At 37.7% G+C, this 22,492-nt stretch overlaps 1 protein-coding gene across 3 annotated transcripts in view; it reads left to right on the top strand.

Moving 5' to 3' along the window:
- The window catches only part of LOC145988538 (scoloptoxin SSD14-like), a 68,829-nt gene that overhangs the window by 34,102 nt on the left and 12,235 nt on the right, over positions 1 to 22,492 (top strand). For all 3 annotated transcript variants that reach the window (XM_083123449.1, XM_083123448.1, XM_083123447.1), the window contains 4 exons: positions 1,175 to 1,402; positions 3,586 to 3,806; positions 4,623 to 4,815; positions 6,890 to 7,090. In XM_083123449.1, coding sequence (XP_082979575.1) covers positions 1,175 to 1,402; positions 3,586 to 3,806; positions 4,623 to 4,815; positions 6,890 to 7,090 — 843 coding nt within the window. The remainder of the gene's footprint in view (positions 1 to 1,174; positions 1,403 to 3,585; positions 3,807 to 4,622; positions 4,816 to 6,889; positions 7,091 to 22,492) is intronic.

The raw sequence follows: 22,492 nt of genomic DNA, 5'->3' as shown, positions 1-22,492 counted from the left end.
AATCCCATTAGCCAACTCTGAAATAAACCAATAATGAACTGAATGTTGTGATACGAGTTATATACTTCCAGTTTCATATGCCTTAAATATGATTACTTACTATTTTGTTGGACAGACTGGAGATTGAAAACATACATGTCCATAGCATGGTTTTTGTGCTCGAAAATTTTGGAGTGACACAGGTTCACGACCGATATATTGATTTCAATGTCCCCAAGAAACAAATTCCCCACATATACGTGAACTTGCATTGAGTTATGATTGAGAAAAGTTAATGCAGTGAAAATACATTGAAACAACCGTTTCATGTAAACTTGTGAGGGCCCCCTTTCATAAGATCATGAAAATTGAGTGCATGGTACTGTTTCCACTTAAATTTCTCTCAAATTCACATACTTTCTTGGCGACAATTCTCGTCAGCCACTGCTAATGCAGTAGCTCTGACCGACACAGCTGTATATATTTGCCTTCCACAGAAAAAAAATGCAAGCATCAAGAAGTTTTTTCTGGGTATAAACAGGCAAATATAAAGCTGTATGTCCAATAAAGTTGTTTATGATGATGATGATCAAGAAGTTTATGGAGATCTACTGGCTGTTTCATTTATTTAGCGTCGCCTTTCTGCTACTTTTGGCTAATCACGACGATGAGAATGAGTAATGATTAAATAAAATTGACAAGGGGACACTAACAAAGAACACTAACACAAACACCGCTCTCCACGTCGTTCTTACAACGTATCTGGTAGACGAAATTTATTTAATTTTTATTTGTTGCATTTATTTGGGATTACCGCTTTTGTACTGTAATGACCTTACATATGTTTTTTTTACTTTGTCTACATGATATTGCACATTTTCTAATAAAATGTATAACAATATACATCCAACTGTAATGTTCATAAATCAAATATTCCAAACACTGTGGAAGAGGAATTTCACAGTTTATAATTATTTTGTAGAATGTCTCTCTTTCTTGTATGTATCTGTTACATTCAAATATAATATGGTGTATATCTTTCTTATTGCCACATAAACATTTTGGGTTTTGTACAATTCGAATCTTTTGTTAATCACGTTTTGTAGGTGTATATTCTGACCTAATGTGTGATTTAGTAATACTCTGGTAGACGCAAGATAGAAACCTTGATGATAATTTTCCTTCTTTCTTTCAGGATACCAATCAGGAGCCCTATCGTCGTTTGCGTCACGGCGGTGGTATGTCTCTGCATAATAGCTGGCATCATCGTCGGCCTCTTCGTCGGGTTGAATACGAAGGAGGACTCAAGTCAGCTAGACCCTCCCAATCCTCAGGAACCCCTCCCACCCTCTCCCTCGCTCGTCGGTCACTTTTGGGATGCGGCGGTTACTTCTAATGGATACCCATGCGCAAGAATTGGAAGGTAAGCAGCGAATGATTAAGGTTGCCCCTATTACACAGAGTGTTTCATAATTCTCTCCGGGATTTCGGAAGTCTGTTTCCAACTCAGACATAAAACGAACAGGTAGGCCGGGGACATCGTCTGAGACTGTGGACCCCATACGAGCAAGATTTCAGAATTGACGTCTGTCGAGTCACCAAGGCAGGACATATCGAACATTTGTAAGGTGGGTTAAAAACTTGTATATTTACTCTCTTCGCTGACATGCTCTCATCCCCGTGGGTGAGTTGGCCTCTGAGCAACGGACTTGCAAAATCCCGGAGAAAATGATTAAACACCCTGTACATACATATTTTATAACTAGAGCAAGGATTTTACTTTTTTCAAAAATATTTTAATATTTAAAAAAATATTTAAATAATATGTTTCTTGTTTGAAATTAAGTAGACATAGAAGTCAACGCCTATTATAATGTGTTATTAATTCATTATTTAACTCCAATTTAGTGTCTGTTTATCTACTTATGTCAGCAGTTCTAGTGCCTAGAAATATGGGGTATAGTTAAAACTGACGTTCTCAACAGCATTAGCAGTTACCTGTCATATTACACCTAGAAGTGAAAAGAATTACGCTGTACCATTGTCTTAGCTGCCCCTTGCAACAGTCAACTCAGGCTTCGTTGTAAGGCTGTCAAGATCAACGGCGGGGATTAAAGAACAATTGAACATCTCCTTACAGTAGACGATGTACCGTGTTGGCGACATAATCGTGGCAACGATCATTAAAGTCTCAGCTCTGTGGTGAGAAAAGTTGTTTTTTCTTACTGCCCAAAATATAGCGTGTCCACAATGAGACTCCAACATTTTGAAAGTCTATAACTTTTTCATTTCAGATTGTACAGCTGTGATTCCGGAAGCAGCAGAAGCAGAAACTCAAAAAATTTATGTGGTAACGTTTTAGTGTGTGCAATAGCCGTAGTGGCGCTGCAACAATCGATTGTTTGAAAATGGAGATTCCAAACGAGCGTGCACAGGCTGTGTGGTGGTATGCAGAAACGAAATCACTTATTCAAGTGCAACGAAACTTTCGTCGTGTGTACAATAATGATCCTCTGACATTCAAGACTATAAAGAAGTGGTGTGATCAGTTTTTGGCGACCGGCAATGTTTTGAAAGGACACGGTGGTGGTAACCCCAGAATCCAGGAACAGGTTGTAGAAAATGTGCGGAGGTCATTCGAAAGGAGTCTCCACAGACGTCAGTAAGACTAGCAGCAAAAGAACTTGGTATGAAACGGTCGACAGTTCACACAGTTCTTCACTGCTTGTCTTAGCGACTTCTGTGGACTCCTTTCGAATGAACCTGTGCGCGCTCGTTTGGAATCTCCATATTCAAACAATCGATTGTTGCAGCGCCACTACGGCTATTCCGCGCACTAAAACGTTACCACATAAACTTTTTGAGTTTCTGCTTCTGCTGCTTCCGGAATCACGGCTGTACAATCTGAAATGAAAAAAGTTATAGACTTTCAAAATGTTGGAGTCTCATTGTGGACACTTACAAATCACATTTCATTAGGCCCTATTAAGTCATTTACATACTACGACAAATATCATAAGGACGATACATATACCGATATATAAAAAATTGTTGACGATATATTGTGATATCTAATTTCAGATATCGTCCAACCAGAGTAGGAAGCACAGATAATAAGAGCGATAGTAATCTCTGATAACAAAGCATTGTTCGAAGTATCCAACACCATGCATCACATTCGTGTTTGAAAAATGAAAACATAGTCGCTCGAGTGTGGAGGAAAGCTGAACACAAATGATTGTCAAACACCACTGTGTATAATATAATACGTTTGGAATATAATACAATGCAAATGAAAGTGAAATATGACATAGAATATGCTTTGGCATCGAAGTGTCATACAGTTTCTTCACTTTACACGGTAGAATTCTATCGTTGCAGAAATATTCAGAAAATTCCAAGAAAAATCACCATTCATTCTCACCTTCGAGATTATCTAAAAGTAAGAGACAAGCGAAGTAAAATAAATCAATCAAATCGGATTCGCCCAGGATTCAAACAGCCATGCAAGTTTCCAAAGTCACCGCCTATAGCCTTGGTAAGGTTTTGCTGTATTCATATTCCTGTTCTTGGTGATGGTTATTAATTTCATTTTAACGTTTCCAGGGACATTCTCATGAAAAATGGATCCGCCGTAGACGCAGCCATCGCGACCCTCTTCTGCGACGGCGTCGCCTGCCCCCAGAGCATGGGCATCGGGGGCGGATTCCTCATGACCATCTACACGAGGGAGGATCGAACGGCGGTCACTCTCAACGCGAGAGAGACTGCTCCCGCAAGAGCCACGGAAGACATGTACCAGGGGAACTCCAACATATCACAAAGAGGCAGGTAGCAATCCATTACTTTCACGCTGGCTTACTTAAGTGGGCTCTGCCCCAAGATGTAGCATACAGGTAGTGCTGGGAATTTTTGTGTGACGTACGTTGCACACCCATCATCATCATCGAACCTGTGGAATTGTATCTTGGGCTGGATATGTGTGGCATTTTGAACAGATTCTATAAACTTCCCTATGATACTGACTTCTACAAATGTGTATTTCTTTAGCTAATACAATGTTCAAGCCTGTGTGGGTATTCAACTGTCATTGTATGAATCTTCATATTTACTACATTGAACCAAAATGTGTCAAGAAGATATCATGTTTTAATCAGCATACTGATACGATAGATTTGTTTCATTTGGATTATGTTTAGACATTTCTAATACCTCTAATTTAGATATTTATAATATACAGAGTGATTCAAAAGTCTCTTGACATTTTAATCAAAAAGCATTTTATTGACAAAATTCACATTACTCCTCAAAAGTACTCTAGAATAGAAGACAAACTCAGTACATTTCAATGTGATGGTCGTGTTCTTTCTTATATTGTAAGCAGCGTTTCAAATCACTTGTAAATGAAAACCATTCATTAGCGATATAAGGAAAATGTCGAAACTTTTGAATTGACCTGTATAATAGATTTGTGTTGCCAGGAAGTACTTATTTTGTTCACAATTTTGAGTATTGAATCACTTTTTGGAAACGGAAGTTTTTAAAAATGTCCAAGTAGGTAGAATGGAAATTCGACCTGCATTTTGCAAACATGTATGCTCATTTTTAATATGATCTGTGCATAAACGATTACCTCCTCATAGGTGGCCTAGCTGTAGCCGTGCCCGGAGAGCTACGAGGCTACTGGGAGGCCCATAAAAAGTTCGGAGTGCTTAACTGGACAGAACTCATCGAACCAACAATCAAGTTGTGTCGGGAAGGAATCGAAGTGTCAGCATATCTTGCCAGATCACTACAGTCCTACAAAGACATGATAATGAAGAGCGACACCATAAGGTAAACTGCTTTCTGCAACATCTTAGTGTGCACTACTGCTGTGAATATTTGTGTAGCGAAAAGGAAAGTTTAGCTATTATATTGACAGTCTAAACACTGCAGAGTAGCAGCCCTCTGTGGGCAAAGGCCTGCCAGGGGACATTTCGTTGTGTATGCGTCGCTACTGTTTTTGAATTTCAAGATCAGTCTCTCCTATTATTGCTTTTAAGTAGTTACTCAATTGTTTTTTTTGTTGTTGTTGTTTACTTCTGATGCCACTGTAAGGTTTTCGAACAGGCGGTTATCATTTTACATTACTTCTTTTTGAAAAACTAAATATGCTGACCAAGGCAGTAATTTATTTTATTAAAAACCTAAACTAAACGTAACGTTTCAACCTTCTAGCAAGGTCTTCTTCAGTACTTCAGTACTACTACTTTTGTACTTGATACAGAGTCTGAAGAAGACCTTGCTAGAAGGTTGAAACGTTACGTTTAGTTTATGTTTTTAATAAAATAAATTACTGCCTTGGTCAGCATATTTAGTTTTTCATAATCATGGAAACAAGGCTTAATGGTGTTATACTTCTTTTTGCATGCAACAGTTGTTACTAACATTTTATATAGGTTACAGAAAACAAAGTGAAAATCCGTCTCTCATTTTCTTTTCACCATTGCCCCTCTTTTATTTCAACAATAGGAAGAAACACCAACAACTTCCTACAAGAAAAGAAGAGATTGTCATTTATAGTAACAAGAGTCACTTCTTGTCTATATTTTCAAACCTTCATAAAAAAATAATTTCTTGCTTCTTTTTAACAACACTCGTTCTACCAGCTATCTTGTTCCTTTATTTCAGTCCTAGGTCATAATTCTGATCAGACAAAATTTATAACAATTCAGTATAATCTATGGCAGAGGACACCTGCTGTTGTTTCAAGATGTTATGTGCATTGTAAGATGAGTATTTTTAAGAAGTTTTGGGCGTATATTTGTTGCTAAGATTTGCCTTAGGTTGGCTTGCGCCTGGTGTTGGTGAGCACACCTCTTAGATTCTTGGACATATTTATTCTTCCGTTGGCTTTTTTATATTTCCAATATATTGTTTGTAATGAATGTAATTTGGATCTTTGAATCTGCGAGGAGCATAGAAATTGGTGATGGAAATGGAATTCTTAACTTCATTAATACTTTTGTTAATGCTTGTCTGTCATCTTGATAATTTGAACACTGTATCTTCTCTCTGGAGGACGGGAACTGCTATTTCTAATTTGTGTAGGCGTAATGTGTTCTCATATGTACTGACTGTATTCTTAAAATATTTACTATTTGTTTTCTGGGAATATTTAAACTTTTATACCATTTTTTTAAAATTTAAATTGTTCATCTATTTGTGTGTGCTTGGAAAGTATGTACAGTAGTACATTGTTAGCAAGGAAAGTATTGTATCTGCACAAGGAAGGACGTTAGCCTATTTTAAAGTCTTCTATTGGGAATCTTAGAAATTTCCAAAAAAATGACGTTTGGAATACTGTTCTTTTAACTTAAGGTTGTCCAAGGAAAATTCAACCCATAAAGGCTTGTTCACACATAGACTATGAGTAAAATGAATTATACATCTCAAACTACTAAATTTATGATACTATGATTTTAGAGATAGTTGACACTGTCTTTCTTTATGTGACGTCATTTAATCGAGTTCTTTCATTATTCCGGACGAGCCGCCACTATGTATATATTAAGCATCATTAAAAATTAAGGTACTTTTCCAAGAAATGTGTTCTCATTATTATACTTGCATTAAAATGGAATAATTTTGATAAAAAGTCCATGTATGCAAATATGTTATTTATGAATATATTTGAATTTCATGACTAAAGTATTAGTATATAGCTATATATTTATGTATTCAAAGTGTGTACTGTGGAAAAACAACTAAACGTATAGCTGTAAGACGGTGATACAATATCATAAATCATGATTAAGTCCACAATGATGAGCTTATCAATATTTTACATAGGCTAATGGAATTATTAGAATTTCTAATAAGGGAATGTAATGATGACAGAATATAATTATCATATTTCCTCATCCAGGGAAATCATGACACACCCCGAAACAGGAGAGCTTTTGAAGGCAGGGGAGAAGATGAAGAGGCTGAAACTAGCCGAAACACTGGAGATAATAGCTGAGAAGGGAGGAGACGAACTGTACACGGGAGAGCTCGCTAAGCAGTTGGTTAGCGACATCAAGAACTTTGGTGGAATTATTGATGAGCAGGACTTGGCTAACTACAGGTGAGCGATGTTCATTTATTATTATGAGTAGCATGTCCTAATGGTGATCCACATTTAGTAGCGTAAGAATATAGTTTTTAGTCAGGTTTACAGCCAATAAAAATGGACAGTTTTGTTTTCCCCTTCATACATATAATTTGCTAGCTACTGTGTGCGTGTGTATACCTCCCTCCTCTCTCTCTCTCTCTCTCTCTCTCTCTCTCTCTGTCTCTCTGTCTCTCTGTCTGTCTCTGTCTGTCTCTCTCTCTGTCTGTCTGTCTGTCTGTTGCTGGCTCGATGAACGACTGTTAAGTGGTTGACTTTCGATTTCGTCATTGAAGTACTTTTAACACCATTAAGCCTTGTTTCCATGATATGAAAAACTAAATATGCTGACCAAGGCAGTAATTTATTTTATTATAAAACATAAACTAAACGTAACGTTTCAACCTTCTAGCAAGGTCTTCTTCAGACTCTGCACCAAGGTACAAATGTAACAAGGTACAAAACAGGACGATATATATACACAAACAACACTCCCCTCCAGACTATTAGAAAGTTGTTCTGGAACATTTTAGCAGGTGGCTTTCCCTTGTCAACTGTACTTCCACCTAAAAGGCTAAACATATTTACTTCCATATAGAATGTGGTTGGACTTTATATCTCACGCTCTTTTTCCTTCATTTTTCTTCCTTCTCCTCTCCTCTTTCTCTCTTGTCCTTTCCACCCTTTCTAACACCTTCTTCCATTCTTTGTTTATCTTCAGTCCCCCATTCCAGTTCATTGTGTCTTCTTCACCTTTCTTCTCTATTTCCTTGGCCTCCTTCCATTTTCTCACTAGCATTCTCTTCTTCCTTCCTATCTGCTTAGCCTCATCCCACTCTATGTCATGTCCTGTTTCTCTCGTGTGTTTATATATCGCATTTCTCTCTCTCTCTTAAGTCGTATATCATCCCTATGTTGTTTCATTAAGTTCTTGCATTAAAATCCAGTTCTGGGCATGAGTGTTATCTGTGACTGTTCCTTCATCAGTTTCATGATCTGATCCCCATAGTCGTGAATCGTGATTGGCCAGAAGTTGAACAATAGCGGCGTAAAACAACAGAAAGCATAATAGTACAATACTCTCTTTTTTCCGCTTATCTATCTCCGCTTTCTCTCTTTCTTCAACTTCGTTTTCTGTTTCCTCCTCTTTCTTTTTCTAATTTTATTTCTCTTTTTCTTTCTGCATCTCTCTTTAATTCTGTCGCCGTTTCTTTCAATTTCTCTATCTTTTCCTCTCTTTATTCCCCTCTCGATCTCCTTTTCTTTCCATATTCGTCTCTTTCTGTATCTCCCTCTCTTTCTCTCTCCCCCATATTATCAGATTTCTCAGATCTTACCAACTTAAAATATATTTACCAGCGCCGTATACTCAGGGTCATCTAGGTAATGGGAGATGACCCGGCTTTTTCATTCATGCATCTCTTTGCTTAGAGCGCGAGAATGTTTTATTTATTTATTTATTAATGCCTTGTTTTAAATGGCGGAGTTAAGGCCGTACAATGCCTTTTCTTCCACTCAACCATACATTTAAAATTATACATTATTATATTATACACAAAGTACACTAAGTCATTTCACATAGGTCCACACACACACATTATACTCATACACACAAGTCTTAAAGCCCTGAATATAACACACAAAATACAAAATATATAATACACAAAAAACTAAATATGGAATGAAAGAATGCAAAATTTAAAATTGTATTTAAGTAACTGCAAGGTATTTTAAGAATTCGTTCACTTGCACATGCTTTTTAGTCTGCTTGACAGGGGAAGATCTAACGACTACTCTGAAGAGAGTGGCGAACACGTCTGCTAAAGGAACCGACGGAGCTTACTGCTCTAGTGCTTTCTGGCAGCTGATTCCATAGTCTTACAGCCGATACGGAGAAAGAGTTGGAGAAGAAGTTTGATCTGTGGACAGGGATAGAGAGAACTGATGAGCTGCGTGATCTGGTGTCGCGATCGTGAAATTCGTGTAGAAATTGGAAGCGAGAGAGGAGATAGGAAGGTGACTTGAGGTTGAGAACTTTGTAAAGTAAAATCAGAGTGTGCAGCGTTCGTCTTTCTTGCATACGTAGCCACCCCAATTTGAGAAAATAAGGTGATAGGTGGTCCCAATATTTTAAATTAAAAATGTATCGTACGCAGGCATTTTGAACACTCTGCAGACGTCTAGCTGACTCACCTGTTAAGCCGGAATACGCTACGTCACAATAATCTAAATGGCATAAAACTAGGGACTGACATAGTTTGGCCTTGATAGAGGTGGGGAGGAACTTGCCCATGCGTCTTATAGAATACAGAGATGCGAAAGCTTTTCTACACGCCGAACTTGTGTGATCTGACCACGATAAATTTCCGTCTAATACAATTCCCAGATCTTTAACAGTTTGGTTAAATGGAATGTGAGTCGAATCTACAAGAATGGAAGGCAGAATGTTAAGATCTACGTAACGTTTTAGTTTATCGGAAGCAATCAAAATTGCTTGCGTTTTATTAGGGTTAATATACATGCCATTGTCTAGCGACCAGTTAACAATCCTCTCTATATCTTCATTAACCTTGGAAATACCATCGCTTAACATTACTGGGGGTGCAGAATAGTACAACTGGAGGTCATCGGCATACAGGTGATAACGGCAGTGTTTCAAGATATTTGGCAGGTCATTAATGTATAAAGAAAATAATAAAGGGCCGAGTACGCTTCCTTGCGGAACGCCACAAGTAATCTCAGATAGCGCCGAGCACTTGCCATCATAAACCACCCTTTGTTTACGTCCAGTTAAGTAGGATTTGACCCAGTCGGTTGCAGAGGTGGTGAAATTAAGAAATGATTTTAGCTTGGAAATGAGAATATCATGGTCGAGTGACTGGAAAGCTTTCGTGTAGTCCAATAAAACTAAAACTGTCGCCTGTCTGCAGTCCATAGCTTGTCTGACGTCGTCGGTTATGTGAGTCATGGCGGTGCTAGTGCCGTGATTAGGTCTAAATCCCGACTGAAACGGAGCCAGAACTTCATTTGTATGTCGGCTGATTTGGTCGTGAGCAATGTATTCTAATGCTTTCGATAGCGCGGGAAGAATACTGATAGGTCGGAAATTGTCAATGGAAGTGGCGGGGTCAGTCTTGGCGAGAGGAAGAACGTGTGCTATTTTCCACTTATCTGGAAAAATACCAGAGCGCAGAGAAAGATTAAAAATGTCAGTGATGTATGGCAATACATGAGGTAAAATCAGCTTTATTAGTCGCAATGGGAGGTTGTCGGCTCCTTCAGAACCAGATTTGATCCGACCGATTGCAGTTGCAACTTGGAACTCATAGACTGGGTTAAAATTGAACTCTATCATTTCTGTTTTGTGGTTTGCTATAGCTCTAATAGTAACATTTTTGGCATCGTTATTCATTGAATTAGAGAGAGAGAAATGTGTATTTAATTCATCAAGGGACGAAACACGAGTAGGATCTACGTTACGTTTCTCTCCTAGCCCTAGATTTCTTAAGTTATTCCAAAACATTCGGGGGTTGCCTTGCATATTTAATAATTCGTAAGAGAGCCTCCTCTTTGCGTTGCGCACGGCCTGATTACATCGATTTCTCAACACGCGGTAGTTATTAAAACTGTTTAAAGTATTTGGAGATTTGAGGCGCTTGTCAGATTTAAACCTGCGGTGAGCCGAATCGCGCTCCGCCATAAGTGCGAGAATGCTGTCGGTCATCCAGGGGGAAGCAGGCCGCGTGACGCGTTTTTTCTTGAGTGGAGCATGTTTGTCGAAAAGGTGTAAGATTAGACTATTTAATTCATTAAGCTTATCGTTAATATCAGTGAAGCTGTTTATTGAATTCCATGGGGTTCTTGTAGCATCTTCGTTTAGTGAAGCGGGGTTGATTTTCTTTAAATCGCGGTATTCAATTATGTTTGGCTTGGATTTCGGAACATTGAGGGAGTAAGCAACGTAAATAAGATCGTGGAACGAGAGACCGCAGGCGCTCGTTTGTCCATGTTTGGTGATTCGAGAGCAGTCTCCTGTTAAGATGACATCTAGCCAAGAATGCGACGTAGCCGTGTGGAAGGTAGGATCGAGCTTCAAAATATTTAGATTGTAAGAAGAGATAGCAGCGCGGAATTTATTTACTTCGGGTTTGTCAGTTTCTAAATGAAAGTTCAGATCCCCAAGTAATAATACATGCGAGTACATGGGAATGAGTTTAGCCAGTTCCTCCTCACAATTTACAAAGCACGTTCCAGGTGGACGGTACGCAACAGCTAGAAGTAGCAGTAGTAGTATTTATGATACTATAAACTCAGGAAAGGAAGAGCTTCTCAGGAAAGGAGAGGCTATTTGATTGAACAATCCGATTTGCTTACACTTAAAACAATGCCAAGAGGGGCCTATACCCCAATTCTTCCAGTGTGATATGCTCTTAATTTTAAGAATTTTGAATTCTAGTGTAGAAAGGGTGAAAGCCTCTCAGACAGATTTGCTTATACTTAAAATTATGCCAAGTTCCCATATGATCTTATTGCTTATAGTGTGTTTTTCTGTCAAAATCCCAGGAATTGAATTTTAGTGTAGAAATGGTGATCCCCCCCCTCAGATTGATTCTGCCATGTATATTAATATAAAGCTTATAGCTACTGGGTTCTGAGGCCCAGTGGAGTGTGGTGCATAGCCCCATGGTTTTTATTGCCTTGCAATCAGGAGGCCTCTGGGTTTGAATCCTGATAAAATGTGAAGCCTCTCCTGATGGCAAAATGTTAATATTGTTGCTTTGTAAGCAAAAGGCTCGGGTTTGAGTCCTGATAAAATGTGAAGCCTCTCCTGATGGCAAAATGTTAATATTGTTGCTTTGTAAGCAAGGGGCTTTGGGTTCGAGTCCTGATATAAGATTGAAATATATACAACTGCCCACACATAAGATATTCACTGCTAGCTGATAATACAGTTGAGGTTTGTGTGTTGTACAACAGGATAATAGAACAAATATCTTCTAGAACTGCTCCGTGACTCTCTCATTTCTTACATCATAAACATATGATTTTTCACCTATGAGAATAACACTACAAATGGTGTCATCAGGTAATGCCTCGTGGAATTCACAGATAATTTTAATGTTTGTCCTGTCATTAACCACAACTTGTTTCCTTTTTGAAGTGTTGATGACAAACATGGGTCTCCGTGCCTTGAATTCATCTGGTGTGTAATACATGTCAGTATTGCCTGTAGTGACACGCTTGAAAGCCGAAAATGCCTCATATAATTTAAGAAAATCATCCTTGGACATGTCTAAATTGTAATTTTCTCTGGGAAAGACCTCATTTCTGCCATTTTTAAGATATATGTTTTTGATGTTGCAGCTATCAAATTTACTCGAATTTTTTTCCTGATTGTTGTGTCTTCCAGTCTGAAACAGTACCACTACAAAATCAGGCATGTCATATTGTATACTAGAGAATGAATTTGTAGCATCAAATTCATAATAAGAACCAGTGGCAACCTTCTGTACGCATTGATATGTGTAAAATTGTAGAGGAATCTGTGGATTTTTTAGTATATCTGCTTTGTATTTAAGAGCATAACTGGCCTCATATTCAACAACTGGGATTCTTAACTCCATAGTCTGAATAATGCATTTGCCTGCATCAGGTAGGGTATTGGGCAGAGCTTCTCCCGTAGGGTTTAATGTGCTGTACCTCATCAAAGCATTATTATCATTGGCAGCTCTTCTAAATGTAATTCTTAACCCACCCTTCCACATAATATCTTTGTAATCCGAGAAGAATCCTGGCAACAGGCGCATGGGGAACAGCACTGTGTGGCTCTTGGATAAAATTTTCTCACCAGCTTCAAATCCACCGATTTTGTAGTATGGTGCCTCGGTTTTGGATAATTTTAGTGTGGCCAAAGCTGTGGAGGTAATGCCGGGATAATCCACTCTGTTTATAACAACGCCATGCTTTCTGATCTCAATTTCAGAGAACAGATGCGGCACAAAATTGTCTACCAATCTTATATTTGAATTTGCCGGATAATCTGTTCCATCGAGCTTTACAACATCAAATTTGATGTATAGATCTGCTCTGTGGGGGTGTATAAAGCCATCCCCTACATCAAGATCAACCTCAATTTCTGTGTTGGGTTGATTTAAATTTGCAAATGTCCTCCTGTTTGGGGGGAATGATTGTAGCTCATAACTCTCAATATTTTCCATTGTATGTATTTTTATTTAAATGTTAATCTCTATGATTGCAGTTGTTGTGGCTCCAGCAAAATCAACTAATTCTTCTTTTTCATTAGTGACCATCAACTCAATGTAATCTATTCTATTATGGCACACAGGAAAATATAATGTTGGGGATGGATTGTAGATGATGGGCTCCATGAATTCGGAATTAGGTTTGAATGTTGCAATGATGCCAGTTTGTTTGTGAGTGCCTATGCCATTTGATTTGGTGATCATACCCTCGGCCACATTACAGTGAATATTCAGAGTCTCTATGGCTAAGAATTTGGGTATATTCATAGCAGTGTGTTTGATGGCCGCTTCAAGTTTTGTGTTGTTCTCAAAGCCTAACAGCTCTCCTATAGTACCCAGATCCACTGTTTCTGTAGCAGATACAATCTCTACTCTGTGAGTGACAGAATTTTGAGTTAAAACTACACCTCTGGGTAATTGAGCATTTAGAGTGGACAGATTATATTGCCCTGGAGTGATGACAATTTTTTGATCCCCTACTGCAATTTTGTTGTTGTGGTGTGTAATATTAGGGATCAGGTACATGCCGTAAAATGCTCTGAGAGCTATTGTTTTGGGATACACTATGTCATCATGCAATTTGAGTTTCAATATTGAATTTTGGCTGGTGAGATGGAATACCCCCATGATGTTTCAAATACCACAAGGCCTTTTGAAAATTTTCAATTGATGGTTTATTTATTTGAGACATATATCTGAGAACAGATAAACACAGATGTCCGCAATTAACATCTTTGAAATTTTGAACACGGGCATTATTGTAATAAAGATTAGATGAATTTAGATATTTTACTAAATTTTCAGGTGGTACACCTCCAAATGAATCAAACACAAATGCCTCATTTTTTAAATATTTAAGATAACAGATCCAGTGAGTGCCCTGATTTTTGTACTCATCCAAATTAACAATGCCACACTCTTTGTTGAGTGGTTGTTCTGGTAAAGAATCAGACATGTACACACCCCTAAAATTTTTGATGCCCAGTGGCTTGATTAAAGCTTCAATATCTTGGTTTGTAAGCGGCTCTTGTTTTTTTTAAACTTATTCATGGCTCTTTTAACACCTTTGCCTTTTTTCTCCATGGCCAGGTTATGGCGCCTCTGCTCATCTAATTCTGCCCTATTTTTCTTGGCATCTATTACTGTTTTTGCTATGGCAGCTGATCCCCCAGCCAAGCTCCCAACAGCCCCAAGTGCTGCTAAGATGGCCGGGATAGTAAATATGAAACCCCCCATATGTTATTTTTTTCTTGATTGCTGTAATTTTTTTAATTGGGGGGTACTAAGCAACAATTTCATACCATGGCCCTTTGCAAGACAAGAGCTTTTTTTCTTGCGCTGCTTTTTGGTCAAAAGGCTATCAATAGGCCCAAGAGATTTGAGACCTGCATAAGGTATTTGATACATAACACCCTTGGCCTTCATTGTAGGTTTATTATATACATATTCACAAACCCCACCCCAGTTTTTGTTTGGTGCTCATAGCTATGGTGGTTCCCAATGCTGCTATTTTTTCACTCAAAGAAGCATCTTTGCTTACAAATCTACCAAATGCAGCCTCTTCTAATTTCTTGTCTGCAACATGTCTCTTGTCAAGATCAGAATGTGTGTTGTATGCTATGTCATGGTCTCTACAAGCAGCATCTAGGGGATTTACACCAGGATCCCCTCTGTTTAATCTATGATCCAATTTTGTGCCTGGACCACAATACTGATAGCCTGGAATATGTAGTTCAAATGGCAGCTTGTTTATAATGTCATTAACCAAACCCCGACCCTCAGAAATATTCCAAAATTTGGGGGGTAGAGTATTAATAATTTTTATGAGATATCCAATCCCCTTAGGGTCATTCACTATAAAATTAGACAATTTGGTGCTTATCATGTCCATAATTCCAACTTTTTCATTGTAAAAATTGTGGTTGCCAGCATTTTCCTCCCCAGCTATGACCAGCAACCTATCTACAAGTTTCCTGACATCATCAACCCAGACAAATTCTTTAGGCAGGGTGTTGTATTGTTTGATTCCACTGCCAGTCTTGATCTGTGACCATATGGGCTTGATTAAATTGTTGTTATTTGCCCCACTGCTCGACTTGACTCTTTTTTGTGTGGGATCATTGTTCTGGTATAGAGCATCTGATTTTATTAATATTTCTTTGTAATAATCATAATCTTGATCTGTATAGCTGCCAGGCCTTTTCCTAGTCATCAGTTCCCACAATCCAGGTGTTCCGGGGTACTTAACAAAAGCACCTTTTTCTCCGAGACGAGATTCTGAATAAACAATCAAATCATCCCCCATAAATGTTACTCTGAAATTGCCAATTCTATGAATGATGCTACCATCAAGCTCTGTGTCAGCATATAAGCCAAACACCTCATCTTTGTTGTCTTTAGGTGTGCTTAAATATTTTTGAGCAAGAAGACCCAATTCAATAGGATCCTGAGTTGCTTCAATTCTTCTAGGAGCAACAGGACTAGGTGTATGAATACTGGAAAGTGGGGTGAATGGATAATCTAATATGTTCCTTGCAGCTACAGGCACAAGCTCTGTGATCAAATCTTGATTTTGCTCTGTAACAGTTTTGATATTTTTACCTAAATTATTAATAGCATCAATTACAGGCTGTTCTGTTTGTTTGTGTTTTTCATAAATTCCCCGGTTCTCTGATTTCCATCCCTTAAATCTTTTTACAAGATAATCTCTTAACTTAAGATCATCAATAATTGGCCTTTTCATGGTTATTTATATACGTTTCAACGTCTAGAAAATCGTTGATTTTATTTCTGTATTTGCCACTACTGGGTGTTCTTGTCATATCAATTGTGACAAACCCATAACTGTCCTGGTTCCAGCACCTACTGCAAAACTTGGAAAAATCATTGTAGCTCAAGTCCCCACCTACATATTCATCATGTATGTGTTTGAGGTTGGTATGATCTTGATGAAACACACATATAAAATTGCTGTTGTCTCGGATCAGCTGCTTCGGTATTTTTGAAAAAGTCTGTGCCAGGTAGAAACAATCAATGTTTTTGTGCCGCCCCTGTGTAAAGAAATTTCTAACCTTGTTTTGATTATCCAGTATAATGTCATCAAACACAACAACAGAATTATCGAGACATTCATGGAGTGGCTTAACATCTGATTCAAAAGTGGCTATATCCAATCCATCATATAGCTCCATCAGCTGCTGATATTTTAATTGTTCCAAGCTCTTAGAGAAGACATACAAGTGCCTGTTTTTCCAGTCTAACCAGTTGGGTGCCAATAAAAAATTATCAACTATTAGTGTAGTTTTACCACAAGCAGATGGCCCAACAATAAGACATCTAATATTATCAGGCAGCAACTTGCCATTTCTCTTATTCTGTTGTTCAGGTTCTGGCAGCCTTTTTATAACATCCCAGGTGCTCATATTATCACTTTGTTTGCATCGATCCAGCTGTGTTCTGGGAGTCCTAGCCATTTGACAAGTAACTTGTTGCCTTTTCTGCGGATGATTTTTTCTATGAGATATGTGTCAGGCTGTTTAGTTTTGCTGAGCTCTTGTTCATAGAACCTGCCTTTGAGAATTTCTCCTCGGTGATCCTTTATTATATATGTGTTAAGGGTCCCGGGTTTAACTTGAACCACTGTAAATAATTCGGTGCTCCAGTTTCTTGTAAAGCCTCTTTTGAATAAGTGCTTATATTTGCTGATTCTTACTTGATCACCCACCCTGTATTTGGCCTTTCTTGTTGTTGGCTGGTATCTAGGATAATAAACAGTCCTGATCAATTTTTGCTCATCAGATGAAGTTACTTCGGAGGGTTTCATGTTGATTGTGGAATGGACAGAATTGTTATATTTATGTAGAAGTTCTGGAAGAATATTAATCCATTTATAATTACCTTGAAGTGTAAATTGTTTATACATAAGATTTTTTAAGGTTCTGTTGAATCTCTCTACAATTGAGGCTTTGAGATCACTGTAACTCGAATAATGTTGTATTGCCTGGCTTTTAATAAATTGTTGAAACACTGAATTATAAAATTCTTTGCCATTATCTGTTTGCAAATAGCGCGGGGATCTTCCACTCTGATTGATGATTGTCCTGATGGCTTCTGTAACACATTTTCCAGTCTTGGATTTGAGTGGCACAGCCCAGGCAAATTTTGAAAATGTGTCTATTACAGTGAGTAGATACTTGTAGCCCTTGTTGATTTTGTCTAAGTTTTTCAACTGCCCACTTGACAACTCAATCAAGTCGCTCTGCCATAAATCATCTATGCCCTTTGTGACTACTGGGAGTCTCTTAAAATTATGTCGGGCTTGTCTGTGTAATTCATCAACAATAATTTGTCTAGACATAATATGTAAACAAAAATATTGCAACTATGGGGTGTTCAGCAGCTGAGACTGCAGGATTTTCTAAATATAATTTGTCTCCTATTTGTATTTTAAATTCCAAAGTGCCATCATCTTCAGTATAGGCTGTTTCTAATGTATTGGGGTCTGTAAAATCCTCTAACTCTACACTGGTGATTTTCACTTTGTTCTCAGCATTTGTTATTGATAAGGTAGGGTAGTGGTGTGCCTGTGGCTGATGCCAATATTTGATCTTGATTGGTCTCAATGTGCCCCCAACAAAAAATTGATAATAAAATTGTGCAGGGGACAGCATATATATTTTGCCACCTGGTGTAAATGGTGAATCATATTCTTTGTTGGGGATGCTGTACAATTCAAGAATTACTGTATGTTTTGGATTCTCGATTATGCCTGTTATTTCTTTTTCTGCTGTGAGCAATCTGCTTGTTACAGATTCAAGGTGCTCATTGATGGTCCTAACAACATCATCATGGCCTGGCTTGATTTTTATGTCCACAATAAGTTTCTTGTATTGTTGCACAATCTCTTGAAGCTGGGTGGCAAAAACAGACAGAGCATTTGCTTGATTGGATTCCATGGTCCCTAGCTGTTGCTTGATATTAGCTACAATTTGTTGCAAATTTTCAACAACTGCCAATTTTGAATTTTGAGCAGTAAGATCATGGACCTGTCTTCTGATATCCTCAAACAGGGCATGCAGTTCATTAATATGTTGATTGGTTGGAAGAGTGGCCACTGTCTGAGTGAGATGTTTGATCTCTGCCTGGATATTCTTGATATCTTCTGATTTCAATATCCTATTCACTGCTCTCTTAATATTTTTAAGTTCCTGTGATGTAGGCAAATTTGATACTGTATTTTGCAAAGATTCAAGTGCCAATTTGACATTGTTTAATTCAGATGCATCAGCCACATTTTGCATAGCATTTTGGAGCAGGGCTATATCTGCCTGAGTGGGTGTGGATTGTTGTAAAATTTCAAGTTTTGTTTGAATATCATCAATCAAATGATGAAAATGAGATAGTTCAGATTCAGTGTTGAGGTTTTCAAGCTTTGTGATTTGGTGCTGGACACTAACAAGAGTATCTACAATCCCAGGCAATCGGGATTCTAGTACATTTGCCAAATCACTTTGCACTGCTGCTATTGTACCTTCAAGATGGGTTATGGTACTTTGAATTTTTCCAAAATCTTCATATGTTTCAAGTTGCAGCTTAATATTTGCTACACTCCGAGTTATTGCATTCAAAGCATCAGAAGATGGCAAATTGTTCATAAAATTTTCAAGTGTCTCAATTTTTTCTTTAACCTCGGCTATGGCATTGTTCAGAGGGTCCAGATTAGGTATTTGGAGTGACTGAATCTGTTCCTTTAGAGTGGAAATCACTAGATCAAAATCTTCTTGTGATTTTATGCTTTTGACAATTGTTTGGAGCTGTGCCTGGACATTATTTATTTGCTCTTCCAATTGCTGTTTCAATTGCTCAGAGTTGTTAGCCTGGGTCTTAAATTTGGCTTGAAGAGCTGCTACAGCTTCTTCTAAACTTTGAAAATTATCTAATGTTGCCAGATCAGTATATTTTTGAAGCAGCAATTTGAGTTCAGAATCAATTTTAAGAAGAGGGTCCATGCATTGTGATTGTAAATTTGTAATTTCTAGTTGAAGACTGGCATTGAGTGTGGTTTGTAAAGCTTGTAAATCACTTCTTAATTTCTTGACTCTGACATCAAGCATAAGAATCTCATCACTGTGATCTTCATGTCTTGTATGGCCAAATATATCATTAGGCATTTTCTTTTAATGGTTATTTATTATAGAGTATCTGATTCTTAATTCTATAAAAAAGGGTATAAGCTTGTCATAGGATCCAGGGACCTCAATATATAAGCAGTCACCAGCAGAAACAGTATATACAGTGCCAGAAATCATGTTTGAGTGCTTAATTCTATAAATATTTCTCCCTACTGAAATCTTGACATCACCCTCAGGGGTTGTAATAAATTGTAATTGACCACCTACAGGTAATTGGTAATGATTTAAATTATTGTTAAATATGTACAATATTTTGCCTGTTTCTTCATCATTATCTGTAAGTATGCTGTTCAGATGAATAATTAACAAGCCACTCAGTTTAGATATCATATCAGAAGAGGGTTGTGGTGTTGGCAGGTCCATAATAGCCTGTTTTTTGAACCCAAATAAGTTCATAGGCATGTTTATTTATTTCAAATCATGCTCTGTAATTGGGCATTGATTTCCATTTTTCAAATCACAATGCCCCCAAGGTAAAGTATGTATGCCACATGATAAAATGCATCTCTTATCATCATGTGGGTCCAGGGCCACTTTTCTTACAACATTTGAAGTCAATAAGTGATCCTCACTCTGAATTCTATTTTCTGATGTTCTAATTGAACTCTGTGATTTGATGCAATTTTTATAATCTTCAAATACAAGATCTTTTTCCACAGTTACTTTGCCAATGCCCTTGGCCTTTTTGGCAGCAACACCACTACATGTTTTAAAACTGTACATCTTGGCACTTAACCCAGCAAATTCCACAATAACATCACCAAGTGTCTCATCTTTTAACTTGCCAGGCACCTTTTTGTTGTGGGGTTGAACTAATGTATGTTCACTGGTATCAAAGTATTGAAACAATTCAGGCTGTGACATATCTTGATAAACATCTTCTGTTTGAATATCAAGAATAAAACTATCCGTGTCCATGTACATCAATTTTACACGATCACCATAAAAAGGTTTCAGCACATCATAATACAATATTAACATATGTAATTTGGACAATTCCAATATCACAGCCCCTACATAAATAGGTTTATCAAACTTAATCTTTGTTTTCTTCATGTTGAAAAGTGCCATGTGCTCATCATAAATTCTTCTATAATTGAAGTTGGGCTTTGCAACCAATTTTTTGCTCAGGCTGGGGTCAGTAATTATTTTAACATCGGTATGTTTTCTGACATTTTCAATAGTTTTGCCATACACTGAATTCACCATCAATTTAAACAAGCCCTTATCAAATTGGCTCTTTGCAGATGTTCGAAGCTCTGTATTTGTATCAATGTATGGTTTCAACCATTCTGAGTGCCTGAACCTTAAGACTTTGCCAACTTTGCTCACTTGAACACCATGTTTCATCAGGAACTGGAGGTTTTTGTAATATGTGACATAGCCCTGTTTTGGCTCCAGTGTCATCATGAGCTTCTTCTGTTTAGAGCCAGGTGAGCACTGAACCTCGGGAATTGGGGGCAGATCAGAAAATTTGTTGTGTAAATAATCTGGAATTATCACATCAACCTCTAAGAACAGGCCATAAATTCTGTCATCATAATTATGAAGATCTTCAATATTGTAATTTTCAACCCATTCAAGCTCTGCATATGGCAGTTTTTGCATCATGGCGTGACCATAGAGGCTGTTTGCATCTACATACGTTATATAATTTGATGGCCGTGCTGGATCATAATCAGGCATATATTTGTTATTTGCTCTGGCATATCTCTGGGAACATTGCACCATCCCTCCTCTTATACATTTCTCCATAAACAGATACATATCTTGATCGTGGATCAGATCCAATTGCATTTTGGTGTTAAAAAACGTTGCGGCCCATGCTAGACCAGGGGCACTGAAAAAATATATTGGATCCAGTTTATAATTTTGCATGGAAGATTTTCTGAATGCTTGCAATATATCAGCTAAGAGAGTGACATCAAGTTTTAAATAAGCCATGTGATAATCACCAAATGTCTGGCATTTTAAATTGTTCCACATCAATTGGGCATGGTGATAATCCTCATCAGTGATTCCAGATCCTCTGATTTTGCTGTAAAACTCTTCTTGTGGTGGCAGGGAACACTCATCAAATTTAGAAAAATCTGTAACATAGTCATATGGATATACACCCTTCCGCCTAATTAATTTCAGGTCCTGATTTGGAAACAAGGCACGTGTGATTTTGAATTGATCATCAGGTAATTGAGTGGCCAGTGTGGCCAGGCCAGCAGATAAAAATCTGTAAGAATCAAGAAATCTTATGTGAATAGAAACACCACTAACTTTAATTATCTTGCTAATAGATATATATTTCTCATCATTTTCAGCTAAAATATTTAAATTCTGCTTGTCAAACCCCTCGTATCTGATCAGATGATGGAAATCATAATTGGATGCTCCATGGCAAAATATGGGGACAAATCTTGGTCTCTTGATCTTAATATTACAGCTATTACACAGGGCCATTAAGAATTTACCATCTGTATGAGAATGGTGTTTCACCTTGATATTTGTATCTGAAAATTCAGAATCACATACCGGGCATTTTTCTGCATTGTTGAAATCCTCAATCTGTTCCTCTGTTAAAGGCAACATAGGCTTTGATTTTAATAAGATGTTAGATGCTATGTCACGGCACTCATTTTCTATTCTATGTGCAAATATTTTGATGGCATCTGGTCCCATGTATGAGTATGGCTCACTAGCTACACCATCCTGTACAACTATATAACAAAAGCTGGAAGGTTCATGTAGCTGGTATGGTGTACTTGAAGATTCTTCAGGATCTGGATTGCAGAATTCAAAAGATTTGACGTTCGATTCAAAATCACAGACAATATATACAGGGTGTTCCAACAAGGCATCAAACTTTTTGAATTTGCAATTTTCACTTGGCATTGGCATCACCATATGAACAGGTTTATGGTTGCCACAGT

This window comes from Lepisma saccharinum, chromosome 6 (genome assembly GCF_977018435.1).
Source record: "Lepisma saccharinum chromosome 6, izLepSacc3.1, whole genome shotgun sequence".
NCBI lineage: Eukaryota > Metazoa > Arthropoda > Insecta > Zygentoma > Lepismatidae > Lepisma > Lepisma saccharinum.
Note: the sequence above shows the minus strand (reverse complement) of the source record. Positions and strands in the feature narration are given on the sequence as shown.